Source organism: Sinohyriopsis cumingii, chromosome 15 (genome assembly GCF_028554795.1).
Source record: "Sinohyriopsis cumingii isolate HCF-2022 chromosome 15, ASM2855479v2, whole genome shotgun sequence".
Classification (NCBI taxonomy): domain Eukaryota; kingdom Metazoa; phylum Mollusca; class Bivalvia; order Unionida; family Unionidae; genus Sinohyriopsis; species Sinohyriopsis cumingii.
In genome coordinates this window covers 119360210-119377911 of record NC_142975.1, presented here as the reverse complement: position 1 = coordinate 119377911, position 17702 = coordinate 119360210, and the positions used below count along the sequence as shown (strand labels likewise).

The 17702-nt window shown below is 35.4% G+C and overlaps 1 protein-coding gene across 1 annotated transcript in view; it reads right to left on the bottom strand.

The window, feature by feature from the left end:
• The window catches only part of LOC149782588 (uncharacterized), a 79906-nt gene that overhangs the window by 4647 nt on the left and 57557 nt on the right, over window positions 1–17702 (bottom strand). Inside the window, exons 2-3 of the mRNA XM_089935158.1 lie at window positions 14924–15712; window positions 7356–7457 (exon numbers count right to left, since the gene is read on the bottom strand). Of these exons, the coding sequence (XP_089791284.1) occupies window positions 7356–7457; window positions 14924–15712 (891 nt within the window). The remainder of the gene's footprint in view (window positions 1–7355; window positions 7458–14923; window positions 15713–17702) is intronic.

Sequence of the window (17702 nt, the reverse complement as noted above, 5' to 3'; positions counted from 1 at the left end):
CCATTTTTCAGCACACGATATGCTGCTATAAATGCCGGCCAGTATTAATGGTGGAGGAAGAACCCCGGAAAACTCCCGGAAAGAACTACAGACCCACGAGAAGCTACTGGCAAGCTTTCTCACATACCCACATTGGCCGAATCTGAGACTCGAACCCACCCAGACGGAGGTGAGATGGCAGTGATCCGTAACGAAGAACGCTTGAGACCATTCGGCCCCCGCCCCCCCCCCCCCCCAAGTGCTATAACTAGGAGTAAAGTAAATAATACGTATCAGGTATCACGGTACCAATTGTTTTTCCATATACATCAATGCTAATGTTTTGTGAAAAAAAATATACTTTTTATCCTACCTCAACATGCATATCACACACTGTCATAGAGAACAATGTTAGATTGTCAATTTGACCAGGATACAACCAGGTACTCCATTACATATAAGAGAGATAACGCTACTGAAACTAGACAGGGGTAATAGTTACCTAGTCACAACATACATTTTCAGCCAAGTGTACCACATTTAAATAAAAAAATCTATTAAAAAAAATACAAAATAAGATCTGTATATGAATTAACATAATCTCACATGTTGCCAAGAGGCTCAACTTTTTTTTTTAAAGCCTAACAGAAAGTATAACTAGTTGTGTTGCTTATGTCTGAATACAATGTTCCCTACACATTATGCTCCGCCCACCTGGGTTTGTTCAATTGGTACCGTTATACCATCAAAATCGCTCTGATCGTATTTTGTTTCGCGCTATATTACTATTCAAACAAAATCAAGTCCTAATTCCTGTGTACATCGATATTTATACATTTTTAATAAGTGTTGTTGTCTCCCCCTGGTAGGAATTCTTTCGTGCATTTTTTGCGCATGCCTTAACTGTCACGTCTACTTCCACAAGCCATGTTGGGAACCAGATCACAATTAACAGTTCCGGTTTAGTACCCACGAATATAGTCCCAGTCAATTTTAGAACATTTTTCCTGTCTTCATTTGGTGGTGATCCAAGAATTAGAATTAGGCATTCTTGGTATGGAATTAAAGGCAATTGTTTATTCTTTAGAATATGAGCTTATGGTGTGGTTGTCTGTGTGTGTTTCAGCGACAGTGTACAGTGAGTAATAAGGTCTTAGCGATGATCCGGATCCGGTGAACCTATGACAAGAAATTCACAGTGAAGTCATCTTTAAAGGTATTTTATATTAACGTATGATTTGTAATGATTGTCACACAGTAGAAAGTTCAGTACCGAGAAAAAAATGTAGAGAATATATAGTAAAATTAATAGTGTTATGGGTCCATGTGTTACAGCAATCTGCTATGATCATATGGATGATGACATTACATGTACTTTCGTAATTTCTGTGGCAATAATTTTGACTGTTAAAATCATCTGTCTATATAATAAAACAGATTTACAACTAACTTAGTAAACAACATATGTTCATGTCAATTGCAGTCTTAATGAAACACATTTTAACCATTGTTGTTTAACCATATATTCAAAAATGTTGAGTACATCAATGACTTGAAATGTCACTTTAAGTCATTAATTTGACAATCACTTTATATCTCTTACTTATCATCGCTGACCGACTTTATAATGAATTACATCTAAACAGGCGGTTGTGTAGATTTTAGTATCAATTTCTTACAAATAAAAAGAATTTAGTTTTTCTACCATAATATTCCACAATTCTAAATCGAATGAAATGCATTGCTGGTGGTTGCTTCAAGGTCCAAACAACAAAATTACATCAGTTCTTGTCCGTAATGTGCGATTGTCCCGGCACTTGAAACAATATTCAAGCTTCCTTTTTAAGATTACATTGCAATTAAGGTCTAATGTAGAAAATAAATATAATTGCGGGCTTCACCCAACCAGAAAAAAGAGTGAAAGAGAGTCAAGTAAAATAACTCATGTTCAAGGTGAAGGTCCCCGACTATTATAAATACACATTTAATTTTATATATTGTAATTCATTTTGGAATTTAATTAGGAGGTGGGGTGGGGAATATTGTGAAGGTAAAGCCAAACATTTGTTCTCTTATCGGTGTTACTTTTCAAGCGAAATCAACGAGGTAGAAAACATATTTTCATTAGTTTTTAATAATGTATTTGGGTTATTTTTTCTTTGAAATTTGATATTTAAATACCGCAACAGAAAGTATAGGACATGCAGATTTATATTTGTAAGGCAATTTGATGAGATAAGAAAATTAATGTCTTTTTTTTCACTCTTTATCTGTCGCTTTGCCTTCATTGTCAAAACTAAATGCAAACGTCATTGTTTGTAAAATTTTAATGTTACAATGATCCGTGGTCCAATTATTTATTGACGACGATGCGTGATTACATTTTATGATCATTTGACGAAACAAAATTCACATCTTTTAGGCCCAACACTATAATCCCCCCATTTGCTCGTTTGAAAAGTTCTTCCTTTTCCCGCTAACATTCTGCGCATGTTGTCTCAGGTAAGAATTAAGTTCCTGGATTTTACACCTCTCTGAAGAATCATTGTTTAAGTAGTTCATTGTGACAATATATATTCAAAGTCGATAATGATAGCCCCCGGAAGTTGATTAATTGATGAGAGCGTCCCCATCTAAGGAAATAATTAGCATATTGAAAAGGTCTATACTCCAAGAACATGTAAATAAATGTAAATTTCGGTGTATTTCGGTTTTTCAGTGTATTTCGGTGTTTATCTTAACCCTTTTGTTACATATTTCAATTTAGCAGCAGGAGGGGGTGGACCGACCCAAACAAATTTGTTACCTATCAATAAAACCTCCACTGTAGAAGCAGACGCTTTTATTAACAAGAGACAATTTTTTGCTCGCGAATGACCTAAATTTATACGAGATTCATAGAGCCACTATGCTGTAATCTGAATAATAAAAAAATTTAAAAAAATAAAAAATAAAAAAGGAAGAGCCTGCGACCAGTTTGAGCGACGTTGGATATCTGTTGAATCTTGGGTAATTGTTATATTTTTCTTTTTCCATTGTAATTGTTGAAGCGCTAAGTGTGAAACAAACTTTTAAAGATTCAGATGGTTTTTAGTTTGTTTGTGATCAAGCACGTACCCCTCCCCCCAGTGAACCCCGGGTCATTTAGAATGAATACCCTTATTTGGAATTGGAGGGGGCCCAGGTAAGTGCACCTTGGTTAGTTTTATTGTTATAAGTTTAGAATTACCCATCCAATGTAACATTATTTTTCAGCAGATGATTACATTTCGAGATAATCCTTTGCGTTTTTTATTTTAATGTCATCAGAATCATTCTGTTTCTCGTAATATCGCTTATGCGCTCGATATTTTCGTCTGCCATAAGAAACACATATCTGGGTCGTTCCCATAACCCGCCCCCCCCCCCCACATACTTCAGACATGGATGCGGCCATGTGATATCCACAATACTCTCCATGACAATTGTTTTACAATATGTGACTGATCCGGTCATGAGGCATCGACAACTATATTTTGCCTGATGCCTATTATATTATTAGATAAAGACTAATTGGAGGAAAAACGTTTCCTAATTATATAGATGACTACTTCGTAAATTGCAAAACAACTGGAAGGACAGTATTTTAGTCTAACCAAGATAAGAGAAGCTTTCCCAAAGTCGAAAAATGCATAAGAAAAATTCCTAAACGAGATAAAATCGTTATTAACTACAAGTGAAATTGAGAGATTAACAAAAAAAAAAAAAAAAAAAAAAGAACCAGAGAAGAGAAGAGAAAAGTTTTTGGAACGAGAATGAACAAGATTATCGGAGATTGAACCACAACACACTTCTAGGTTTGGTCTAGGTAGATTAACCAGAGTTAAGACACAATTACCATTTGAGTTACACGTGCATGATTTTATCAAAATGGCGAATACAATTTTTTTTATTATTAACGTTGGTGCTGATCATGTTTGGTAAACGTTTAAAATTGATGGTGATGTAACATTTATCGATTCCACCATGAACGGTAAGACGGCGGCTAATATTATTAATAATCTTTTTGATGACAGCAAGTATATATTCAGAATCAAATTTGTTATTGAACACGTTAGTGAAGATTGTCCAACTTGGATTATTCGTGATAAATTCGACCCTGTTAAAGAATCACAGCGACATAACAGTGCCGTCGTAATAGATAACAATTACAAACCAGATATTTTCATAGGAGTCGACAAACTATACTATAATAACGCATATCCTGTGATAGCTGTTGTTTATGCAATTTATCTTTTGAATGAACCAGACATAGCTGCTATTACTCCGATGAAAACAGGATCGCTAAATTGTGCGGCTCAACTTGTAAGAGAACATTTTGAAAACTTAAGATGAGGGAAAGGACTTACAGAATCACGAATAAAAAACATTGCACAATGGGAAAACTCTCTTATGAACGGAGCTAAGATAGATGACATGGTTATTTTAGAAAAAAATATTAATGATTCCAATAATTGTAAAAACAATAAACAATGAGATTTTGAACAATTGTGGTAAATACTGTAGCAAGGTTTCTCTAATAATTTTATATGATCATAACTCATATGCGTGGAGTGATTCGGTGATAAAATTTCCAACCGAGAGAATAATGCGATTTTATGGCGGTGATATCTACGAAGAAATTTACAACATAAGTAAGTGTGACCCTGTATCGGTCTGGCTATTTCACGGAGATGACTGAGTAGGATGAATCAATATTTTATCATTTTCATCAGCCATCTGGCGTTCTTTATCGGCAGGAATCATTTCAACGTGCGATGAAACAGTTTGCGGTAAAATATGACGGCGATAATAATGATTTACTAGTTAACAGTTTTACAACGTCGTCTGTGGCCCAACAAAAAAGTAAATGGCGTCCAACATTTTCCAACACGAAAAGAATTTCTCGATGATATATCACAATGCTGTGTTGAGTTTGGCAATGGTGGTCTTTGGAACACAAAATAAATTTCCTCAGATCTGATTTCTGTTGACAATGTTGGTGATTATCCGGCGGTTTGTCTTGGACTAGGTGATTGTCATCCATATTTTGAACGATTCGGATATCCAACACATGAAATGACACGAATTGCAATAAACGGACCACTACCAAATATTGATTTTACTGGATTTACGGAGATTGAATCATTCAAGGTTTCAGCAAGTATTCATCCGGTTATACCAATTTGGTTCGGCCGTCATTTTAATAAACCTGATACAAGTGTGAATATCAATGACCGCTGAGCAAAAAATCAGCGTGGCTGGGCTCCATTAGTGCTGCTACGATATATGTTGGACACTAATATTTTAACGTCATTAACTGTAACATCTGCGATATCACACAAATCACAAAAATATGTATGGTTACCACAAGGCGAAAAAGATATTTGCAGACAAATTATCGGCAAGTTCACTCAGTTTTCTTCAACCGCTCCGGTTAGAGCGTCCGCCTCGAAAGTGGGAAGTCGTGGATACGAACCCCGGCCGAGTCATGTCAAAGACTTACAAAAATGGTACTAACAGTTGCCTCACTTGGCGCTCAGCATTAAGAGGTTAGTGTTAGTTCTGGTCGGCCTGGTGTCAGAATAATGTGACTGGGTGGGACATCATGCTACGTATCTGCAGCATGATGTCCCAGTGCTATACATCACTATAAACTGCGACACTGCAGACATCGTAGCGATATGACTGAAATTTTTAAAAATTACGTTAAAAATCCTAATCACACACACACACACACACACACACACACACACACACACAAATAGAGTTTTCATCATCTGATAATGCACTTTGTTGTACAAGATTAATCATGGATCCAACCGAATTAGATTTTTTTTGTCAAGGACACAGCAGCAAAATATGTGTTGGTGTCACGGATAAATGCAACTATGCAAGATGAGAAAAAAAAAAACCGTAGGTAAAATAGTTATCAACTACAAGGGCAATTCTCATTAATTTACTCATCTGAAATAATATGTGCTTGCATAATCGTCAATAAACCTTTTCCCGACGATCAATATATTTCCCAATGACGTTGTTAGAGTAGCCACGGATTCTTTCTACATCGACAAATCAAAAATGAATATCGTTGATCCATTTATTTATAAAGACTGATACTCACTGGGGTTCATGGCAAATAAAACATGAACAAATACGCAATCATCTAGAGTCAGCTGACGTTAAAGCACCTGATGTTTATTATCGCAACGATAATGTATCACAAATTTCATCGGAACCATTAGTATATGATACAATCACGAGACATAGCACAATCTATCTTATCGGTCCAGGTTGTTCTGATAAAACAACGAGTGTGAACAAACTATTAAGAAATTCAGATATGATTGTGTTGTCAGCTCGCCGGCTTCCCAGAGAGATGCATCATGGTAGTCTGAGCGCAAGCACATATCATAGTTTCTTTAGATGGCGTGGTGATGCATAGACACCCCAACAAATGGGTGAGAAATATATCCCGAAAATATTTTTTGGGGATGAAATATGCACGGTGTCTAAGGATTTAAAAAATATTTCTTGGTTACCTAACGATGGAAAACAAGTCAATTAGTATGTGTGGCAAACCAGGGCATCGTCCACCATTTACTGGAGAATCCCCACATGACTGCTTGAGCAGCAGTTGGTGCTATGTGATTATTAATATTGTTATTGCATATTGATGAATCTACGGTTATGTATTTATGTTTCAATAGAGCACACATTTAATTGCTTTTATTTCTTTTGTTATAAGTAAACCTAAGGTAGAATAAGAAAATGAGTATATAATAAAAAGGTTACTGCAATATGTTTGGGAAAATATGAACTCTTTTTCTCGGATGAGTACTGGATTTCAAAGGTCATGCATTATTAATCCGACTCCATACAAATTCAATAATCTATAATTATTATATACTCATTATTGTCTGCGTTAACTTCACATTGTAAAGATCGTTCAGAATATTTCCTCACTGCAAGGCTTCATATTGCATGTGAGTGTTAAAATAGTATGGTGTGTTGGGACCTACTTTGATAGTAAACAATGTACGTTCATGTAGCAGACGCTTCTTCTTTCGATTTATTACATTTGTTTGTGAATAAACTAAGCATGCTGTTTCGTCCATTTGAAAGTAGAGATAATAAAGGTAACGATGTGGACGAGTTCAGTGAGTCACAAACAAAACTTTCAAACAAGCAAACGAATTAACAAGATATTGGCAATGCCCAACAAACGTGATAAACGCAGTAACTACGAGCCTCAGAGCCAATAAGCCAAGATGACGAAGAAGTATTATTTCCGTTAGCTAAATGGACTGTCACAGAACAGTTGATCTGCATTTTCCCCTATTTAGTAATCTGGATACAATGTTAGGCTTTAGAAGCCAGATTATATCTTTACAGGTGATAGCTGTGATTCCTCCGACAGCGATCAAGCAAGTGACGGCACAAAAAAATGTCTTCTTTAGCTGGTAATAAGAAAGATATTTAATATGCTTATATTTATGCATCTTGAATTTCCTTAAAATGTACTTTCTTAGTTCTGCAAATCCGAATCACATAACCCAAGTCATGGAAAACACAATATACGCGGAAACTGAATTGTAATTTCGACTACATTACAAACTGAAATCACATTCTCTTTACTGCACTGAATTGACACAATAAATCCAGTCCACCATAATTTGTTAAGCAGAAATGAGCGGATCAACAGAAAAACAAAAATCCATACATTGCAGATCAACTGCAAAAGTTTTTTCAATGAAGATTCATTAAAAATAATACTCTAAATTTTCAATTTAAGTAGACCACAACAAGAATTATTTTTAAACTAATGTCAAGCACGCGATTAAGTTCAAATGTTTCTTGGCAGTGCTATGTGCGCATTAATATTATTACAATGTATTAAAGAATCTACAGTTGTGCATTTACTCTGAAATACAGCATAAATTCATTTACTTTGTTTTTTTTTATAGTGTATTCCTTTATTATTAAACCATATGTACAAAAAAAGAAACGAGTATATAGTTTAAAGAAAGTTACTGCATTTGTATGGGAAAATATAAACTTGTTTCTTTCAGATTAATATTTCACTCTCAAGGTCATGCAGTATTACTCAGAAATAAACTTGTTGATATTTTCCCATACAACTGCTGTAACCTATAGTTGGGCTTCAACTTGGAATATTTAATTTCTCGAGACATTGCATGTAAATACTTGGAATTTAAAACTGCTGTGCTTTTTCTTGAGAAATTGCATGAGTCCAAATTGATCAGAAGCCTTCTTTCATCGGTGCATGTGTATGTGTGTGTGTTTAAATATTAGTTTTGTGTGTGCATGTGCTTTGGATTTTTAACTTAGCTTTAACAATTTTTCAGTCATATCGCTACGACGTCTGCAGTGTGACAGTTTATAGTGATGTCTAGCACTGGGGCATCATACCACAGACTTGTAGCATGATGTCCCACCCAGTCACATTATCCTGACACCAGGCCGACCAGTCCTAACACTAGCCCCTTAAATGTTGAGTGCCAAGTGAGGCAGCTGTTAGTACCATTTTTGTAAGTCTTTGGTATGACATGGCTGGGGATCAAACCCACAACCTCCTGCATCAAGGTGGATGCTTTTATATTAGTTTTATCATTTAATATGTGATACAAATAATTAAACAAGAACTAGGTGATGATTTTAAGACTTTTATTTGTTTTCTTATATACAGCTTTATAAATAAAAAATGGACAACAACTACAGTCTTAAGAACTGATTCTCTGTTTACAACCGTCCTGGATGAGGACTTCAGCCTCAGGGTGGGAGATGCCTTCCAAATTTTCTATCATGTGTATCAGTAACTTGATGTTCATGAAGAAACAAAAGCTGTTTTAATGTATTTTATCAAACTTAAGAATGTTGTGTTATGGGGTTTAACGCCATTTTTCAGCACAAGATAGGCTATGCATGGTGGCCAGTATTATTGGTGGAGGATGAACCCTGGAAAACCCCAGGAAGAAACACCGACCCACAAGAAGCTACTGGCAAGCTTTCTCACATACCCACACTGGCAAAATCCTAGACTCGAACACACGCAGACAGAGGTGAGATGGCAGTGATCCATAATGGAGAGCGCTTTAGACCACTCAACCACTCGGGGCCCCCAACTTAAGAATGTGTTCAAGGACTTCATTCAATATATATCTATGTACATGCCAAGATTTCCAGTGAGTATTCTTTCTCAGTCATGTAACAGAAATCTAGCTGTTTTGCTAACTGTACTTTTCTTATCCAATCTGGTTGTCTCAGTCAGGTCATGGCAGTCATGGTGTCCATGCGAAAAGTACTTTTAAAAAAAGAAACTTTTGTTGCTTTCTGATGTGCCTGATGGAGTTGGCCTAAAATCAAACAACTGACACAGAACACTAAAAAGTTCTCACCAACCTTGAGGATATTACAAATAAAATATTTTGAGAGAGAGAGACAGACACATGTACACCAAGTTGATCTGTTTGGTGTTAAGCTCGAAATAATATTTTGTTCTACACAGCATGACAAAATTGATCCTATCTATAGGGCTAACTCAGTAAATTTTCAGGTCAACACCATTACTGAAGCTAAAATTAACTAATTAGTTTTATATGCTTTGTGTGAAATGAACTAGATACTGTTACTATATTTAATGATGCTAATCTGAACATTTGCTGATCTACAGATAGGATCAAATTAGTGAAGCTATGAAGAACTTTGATAGAAATTACTGTTCCAGGCTCACAGACTATATACATCTATGACTCCAAAATATTTTCTTTTTAAATCTAAATTCTCCATGCGCAACCGCAAAAATTATAATTTTTTTTATACCAAACCTGTCTTTTCCAAACCTTGTTAAACATCTTCAAATAGCGCCAGTTTAATAATTTTTTTATATAAAAAATGAAAATTCATGCACTTACCAATCAGAGTGTTTCATGCATCAGTCCACACAATCTTCCACAAGATTTCCATTTAGCCTATTATTAATTAAACCTTAATAGCAACACTTGCCATATTTCCATGAAAGAATATATTCATTTTCAAGAATAACATGAATTAGAAATCTGATCCGTCACTACACAACTGTATGGCAGTCTGTACACTGTATTGTATTGTAGTGTTGCCAAGCACAGAACATTTACCAAATTAGACCTGATGAAATATGAAACCTGTTCACTTAGGGTCAACAGGATGCCCACATTGCCCTCATTAACATATTCGTGTAAAAGCGTAGAGCATTACTTTGAACAACAATATCACGTGGCTTGAGATGCTCAATGTGCAGTACATCCAACACTAACAATTACGACCTTTTTCATGAATTTTCCTCTTTTCTAAAATGGCATATATAGCTAGATTCTACTTAGATATTATTCAGATTATCATAAAAAAAGTGCGAAAACCTGATGACCTTTATATAGAGTGAGAAGCAATACTAATACCTGATGAATAATACTGTGTTTTGAATCTCTTAATTAAATTGAAAAAGTGTATGATATTTGTACCAAGACAAGGAAATCCATGTCATGGAGCTTCATGGGGAGCACAAAAAAGAAGCCCCATGACTGGGATTTCCTTGTCTCATTGCAAGCCCCAACAAAGATTCTCTTAAACTTCTCCTTCACCTCTATTTCCTGTTATGCATATTTAATTTGCCTTTTTGTTACTGTTGTTTATTTCATTATATGCTGTGGTTTCTGTAAAATTTCATCTTGTTGCTGACCTTGTCCAACTTCTAGTTTACGGGACTGGCTACCTCACCAAAATGATAGTTTATGTTTTTTTAAAAAAAGAAACAGCTAATATATAGCTAATATTTTCTGTGTGTGTGACTGTTTAATATTAGAATCATTATCATTGAAAGTAGGCCATACAGTTTTGACTGTCAGAGCTTCAAACAGCACAATGAAGTTTTACTTCTTGACCTATTAAAATTAATTGAAGAGCAATTTCACATTATTAAATACACTAAAATGACACAGCTTTATTCAATATAAGCATCTCTCACTTACAACACCTGGCCCCTTGTATGGCTCCCATGCAGTGTTATCATAACCTCTGCCATTACAAAAATCTCACTTATAACAAAGGCCAGCTATTTGGCTCCCGTATACAGTAGTTATATAGATTATAGTTAGAAAAAATCTCTATTATGCTGAATGGGTACACTTTGGCTTACTTGGAAGAACAATTTTTTAATGGACATATTATGCTTTTTATTTCAAGCAAGACATAATTATGATAAACTGTCAACATAATTTTTACCTATCATGAGTTGACTTTTCTGCTTTTGCAAACAAACCCCTTTATCTTGGATTTACTACTATATGGAAACGGAAACAATGAAGTGAACAAAATGTGACCGTTTTACAGTCCTACAGCAACTGATAGATCAATCATCATCATAAATATTATGATCCTGGATTCTCTGGATTGAAATGGTATAGGTTTTATGTAAGCAACGTTACCGGTCTTATTATTCGAGTACTTCTCAGCAAAATGAACAAAACAAAGTTTCCATCAACATCCTCCATTAAAAAAGGAACTTATGCAGCTGATGTTAAACGGATGATCAGTGTATTTATATTGCTTTGCAAGTCACACAATTTATAGAGAAAGATCATAATAACTCGGGACTAAAAATTCTTGCGTTATTCCAAGTTGAAGCCCAAAATACATAACAATTCTATCTTTGGCATGATGGTCTTAAGGTCTCACTGTCCTAATTAGTAATTAAGTATACATTAAGAGGTAACTAAGTACTTTTCAGATGATACCCTGAATATAAAGGAACAAATTGAACTGACCGTTTAATCAATGTAGATGCAACACCAAGTTGGTTGTATTGTAGGCTACTGTGATGTCAAAACCTGTTGACAATTCTTGCATTGCCATAGTGCCAGTCTCGTGAAAGGACGTGCATATTTACTTCTTACTTTACTTTTGTATTTTCCTGGTATTATTTCTCACAATCCCAATCATAACCATTTGGAACTGCTTTACTTTGTCTTTTCATGTCCTTATTTCCCATAATCCATCACAACTGATTTGGAGAAGCTATCCATCTCTTTCTTCATTATATTTCACGTAATCCATCCCAATTCAACCAGAAAAGATTTGCCTTCACTTTTTTGAGAGGTAATATTTCTCACAATTCATCATGATAAACTGTGGAGTAGCTTTTCTGTTTTTTTCTTTTACTGGCATTATTTCTCACAATCAATCGTAATCCATTTTGAATAACTTTACTGTTGTCTTTAATTTGTATCATTTCTTGCAATCCATCATAACTGATTTGGAGTAGCTTTACTTTTGCCTTTCCTTGGCATTATTTCTCGCAATCCATCATAATCCATTTCGACCAGCCACTGAAGTTATTTTTCAGAAGATTCAGACATCCACTGTAATATTTTATTATATATTTCAGATTTAAATTAATTTATCTAGTAGTTATCCTCACATGCAGATCCAAATGTCCACTGGCACTAAACTTTTTATTACATACTTGGCATTAAAATGTTTCTTTCTCCATTATGTATCGTCATGAGCCTATTCAAAGTGCCAATTTCACTAAACCTTTTACATACTTCACACTTAAATGTTTTTTCTCCAGTATGTATCCTCATGTCATTAGTCAAATCTCCACTCCTACCAAACCTTTTATTACACACTTCACATTTAAATGTTTTTTTCCCAGTATGTATCCTTATGTGCTGATTCAAATCTCCGTTGTTACTAAACATTCTTTTGCATACTTCACACTTAAATGGTTTTTCTCCAGAATGTATCCACATGTTTCAAACTGCCATTATCACTAATTCTTTTATTCCAGACTTCACACTTAAATGGTTTTTCTCCAGTATGTATCCTCATGTGTCGAATCAAATTTCCACTTGCAATAAACCTTTTATTACACTTCACATTTAAATAATAATAATAATAATAATAATAATAATAATAATAATAATGACTTTGTATAGCGCTTAATCTTTAGAAACTCTAAGCCAGGGGTAGGCAAACTATGGCCCATGGGCCACATGCAGCCTGCCAAGGGTTTTCATGTGAACTAGGAACAAGTCATCATTCGCACTGACTCTGTTTATGATACTCTGTCTATCAAATAAATGTGCTTCTTTTGAAGTTTAAGTTTTCAAATATTAACAACATATTAACAATTGAAAATTAATTATGATGTTATTTAGAAAAACTTTTTGTTTTTGCCATTTCAAATATTAATTATTTTACTTAATGAACTATGCGTCCCGCAACAAGGTGTAAATTTGTGTATGCAGCACTTGCACTGGAAAGTTTGCCCACCTCTGCTCTAAGTGCTTTACAACATTAGACAACACCTATAACATAAAATACATATATATAATGATATGATTATAAAAGAAGCAACATGAAATTAGAAAACATAAAAACATGCTGAAAATATTTAAGGTAGGAAACATTATTAGGTCTTTAAATTTGTTCTTGCAGTCGAAATAAGTGAGTTTTAAGAGTACTCTTGAATGAGATCACTGTGTCTTTGTGTCTAAGTTCAGTAGGCAATTTATTCCATGTTGCTGGGCCCTGGTATGCAAAAGAACGTTGTTCATGTAACTTTGTTTTCACAGTGGGAATAATGAGTATACGATTGTCAGAAGAGGAGTGCAAGTATCTTGCTGGTGCGTACACATGGGTGAGGATGGATAGATATGTTGGACTATAGTCCGACAGTGAAACATAGCACAGAGAATAAATTTTATGTTTGATTCTGGATCAAATGGATAACCAGTGTAGGGTACATAGCAGCGGCGAGGTGTGCTCTAATTGTGGTACTCTTAGGTATGATCCGAGCATGTCTTTTGAACATTTTGAAGTTTCTGGAGTAGATACGAGATGAACCAGATAGAATCGAGTTACAATAGTCCAGTCTTGAAAGTACTAATGAACACACAAGTGTCTTAGTGGCATCAACTGAAAGATATTTGCAAATGGAGCTGATGCGTCTCAGCTCAAGATATACAGCCTTGCATATGTTCATGACATGTTGGTGCAATGTGAGAGTACTGTCCAGAGTAACACCTAGGTTTAATAATGATTGTGTGAATTTAATATTTTAATGTTGGTGTTGCTGATATTTATTGTTTGAAGTAATGGATGTGAATGAGAAAGTCTTTGTGTTGTGATCAGAATGGCCTCAGTTTTATCATCATTCATCTGCAGCTTGTTACATGTCATCCATGATTTCACATCAGAAATGCAGCTCTCTACACCTTGGATGGTAGCATCAACTTCAGTTGGATGGCTAGATTTGTATGTTTGGGTGTCATCAGCATACAATTGGTGAGACACTGGATGATGATCTATGACACTTGAGAGCGGCTGAGTGTATAGAATGAAGAGAACAGGTCCAAGAAAAGACCCCTGTTGAACACCACAATATAGATTAACTGGACTGGATTGTATACCATTTGCAGACATAATTTGTGTCCTGTTGACCAAGTAGGACTTCAACCACAGTAAGGCTGTATCATGAATGCCAAATACATGCTGGAGACAGTGAAGTAATATATCATGGTCTACTGTGTCAAATGCTGCAGACAAATCAAGGAGGGTGAGGACTGTAATCTTACCACTATCCAAAAGCAGAGAGAATATCATTAACAAATTTTAGAAGAGTAGTTTCTTTACTGTGGCAAGGGTGATATGCAGATTGGACATTGCTAAAAAGACTGAGTTCAGATGAGAAAAAAGTTGGGATAGAACAACCTTTTCTAAGATTTTTTATATGAATGGGAGATTAGAAACTAGGCAGAAGTTCTTTAAATCGTTACGGTCTAGTGTTAGTTTTTCTCCAGTAAGAATCCTTATGTGCCTATTAAAACTTCCACGTTCACTATACCTTCTTTTGCATATTTCATACTTTAAGTTTTTCTCCAGTATGTATCCTCATATGCCTATTCAAATCTCCACTCCTACCAAACCTTTTATTACACACTTCACATTTAAATGCTTTTTTCCCAGTATGTATCATCATGTGCCGATTCAAATCTCCGCTGTCATTAAACCTTCTTTTGCATATGTCACACTTAAATGGTTTTTCTCCAGTATGTATCCTCATGTGCCTCCGTAGATGTTGACCTCGACTAAACATTTTATTGCATACTTCGCACTTAAATGGTTTTTCTCCAGAATGTATCCAGAAATGATGTTTCAAACCGCCACTATCACTAAACCTTTTATTGCATACTTCACACTTAAATGGTTTTTCTCCAGTATGTATCCTCAAATGCCTAATCAAATTTCCACTTGCAATAAACCTTTTATTACACACTTCACATTTAAATGGTCTTTCTCCAGTATGTATTCTCATGTGCAGATTTAAATGTCCACTGTTACTAAACCTTTTATCACATACTTCACATTTAAATGGTTTTTCTCCAGTATGTATCCTCATGTGCCTATTCAAACCTCCACTTTCACTAAACCTTCTTTTGCATACTTCACACTTAAATGGTTTTTCTCCAGTATGTATCCTCATGTGCATCAGTAGATGTTCACCCCGACTACACATTTTATTACATACTTCACACTTAAATGGTTTTTCTCCAGTGTGTATCTTCATGTGTTCAATCTGGGTTACACTGTTATAAAATCTTTTATCAGATATTTCACACTTAAATGGTTTTTCTCCTATATGTTCCATTATATGCTAATTCAGATTTCCACTGTAGACAGGAGCTAAACGTAGCATCAAGTACTTCGCGTGTACAGGGAGCAGTCAATCGGGCTTCTTGCAACAGGTTTCATTATTCAAACAGCATCTGATTTTAGTTCTTCTTTACTCAAACTTGATTTTATTATAACAATATAGGCAGGGTAAACTCCAGCGTATTGCGGTTTATTCCGACCTCTGATATCTGTAACTCCGATCACCATGGAGAAACACCGACCACAATGTGGGTGACTTGGGTTTCTCGAACATGTGACATACTGTACATCTCGCAAGGATCCGGAAATCATATTTTTAGAGAGAGAGAGAGAGAGAGAGAGAGAGAGAGATCTGTGACTACAGACAAAGGACATAATTTATAATTTTGCGCAGCACTGTTTTATTCAAGATAATGATCTAGAAATGTATGAGAAGGGGAGTCCATTAATTATGTCAACAATTTTTAGGCAATTTTTTTACCCCTCCCCCCCTTGTCAACAACTGTCAAACTTTCAGTGACCCCCTTAATAAAATTTTACCCCCCCCACACACAAACTAACAATATTTTATACGGCTGGCTTTTATGCTAAAAATAGAATTATGGAAATTAAAAGGTCTACAAATAAATTTTAATACATTTTTTTCATACTTGTTTAACAGATTTCAAATTGACTATAACACTTTGAATTCATGAAAAAATCGAGAGTTTATATTCTAGCTTCTATCATCTTCCCATGGGGAAGCCAAATGTTCCTAAATTGTTATAATGGACATAGTGGCTGATTCATTCATTTCTTGTGGAACCGATACACCCGACGATTTGGTAACAGCTTCCCTTAAAAATCTGTCTACAGTCTACAATCTACATTGAATAAAAACAAAATATAATGATGCAAGACTATGACTTCCTTGGCAAGAGCTCAACCGGTTTAGGATTAAACTGGTGGGCTGTTGACGGGCGAGCGATTGTGTACCATACCAACGCACCGACTAATTTCCTATTTTTTGATTTATTAAATTTATTGTAAAAAATAACATTGTTGACGTCAATTTATATTGAACTCCCCTTCCCCCATGTCAACAATTGTCAAACTTCTTCAAACCCATTACCCACATTTTGTTGACATAATTAATGGACGACCCCGAACGTGTATTACCACCACCTTAAATTAATAGGTATAAAATTAAAAATTCATCAACCACACAGTATTACTGAAAACTAACTAATTTTTTTTCTTCTTCACGTTCCCCTCTTATTTCCCAATCCTCTCCATCATTTCAGAGTTTTTCTATCCCTCTCCTCCCTTTCTACTGCTTTATTTGACTTTAAAATTTCAGCATTTCTCCTTTTATAATTCATCGGATGTCAAAAATATATGATTGCTATTTCCCCTGTTCAACTGACAAACTTCGGAAAATATTTTCAGATCATTGCTCCCCACTGAACTCAATGTATGATTTCCAAAACGGTATCATAACCTTCTTGTAGGATACATCTGTTACAGCACTGCCTTCTGCTGATACAATAGACAATGCAAGTAAAGTATTTGTTATAAGAAATAAGGTTTTATTGTGCACGAGGTTGGTAAATGGAGATAAATATATTTCTCCTGCTTTGTTACACCCTGCAGTAGTGGGATACTATAGCGTCAGTAGTGTAGTGGGGCGATAAAGCCTCAAAAGGAATTAACATTATGCCCCTCCCCCCCGTCCTGTATAGCCTCAATCTTTATAGCCTCAATGGGAATTAGAATTACAGACCCCCATTGGGCCTGTATAGCCTCAAGACTTTGAAGTGCACCCTGGGTCACTATAGCCTCAAGGGGAATTGAGCATGGGGACTATTGGGTCTGTATAGGGACAAGGGAAAGATAGCGTCTGACGTCACAGTAGGGGAGATTGGTAACAATGTTGTAACTGAACATAGAACACCATTGATTTTACTATATGTTATCTACATTTGTTTCTCAGCACTGACCTTTCCACTGTG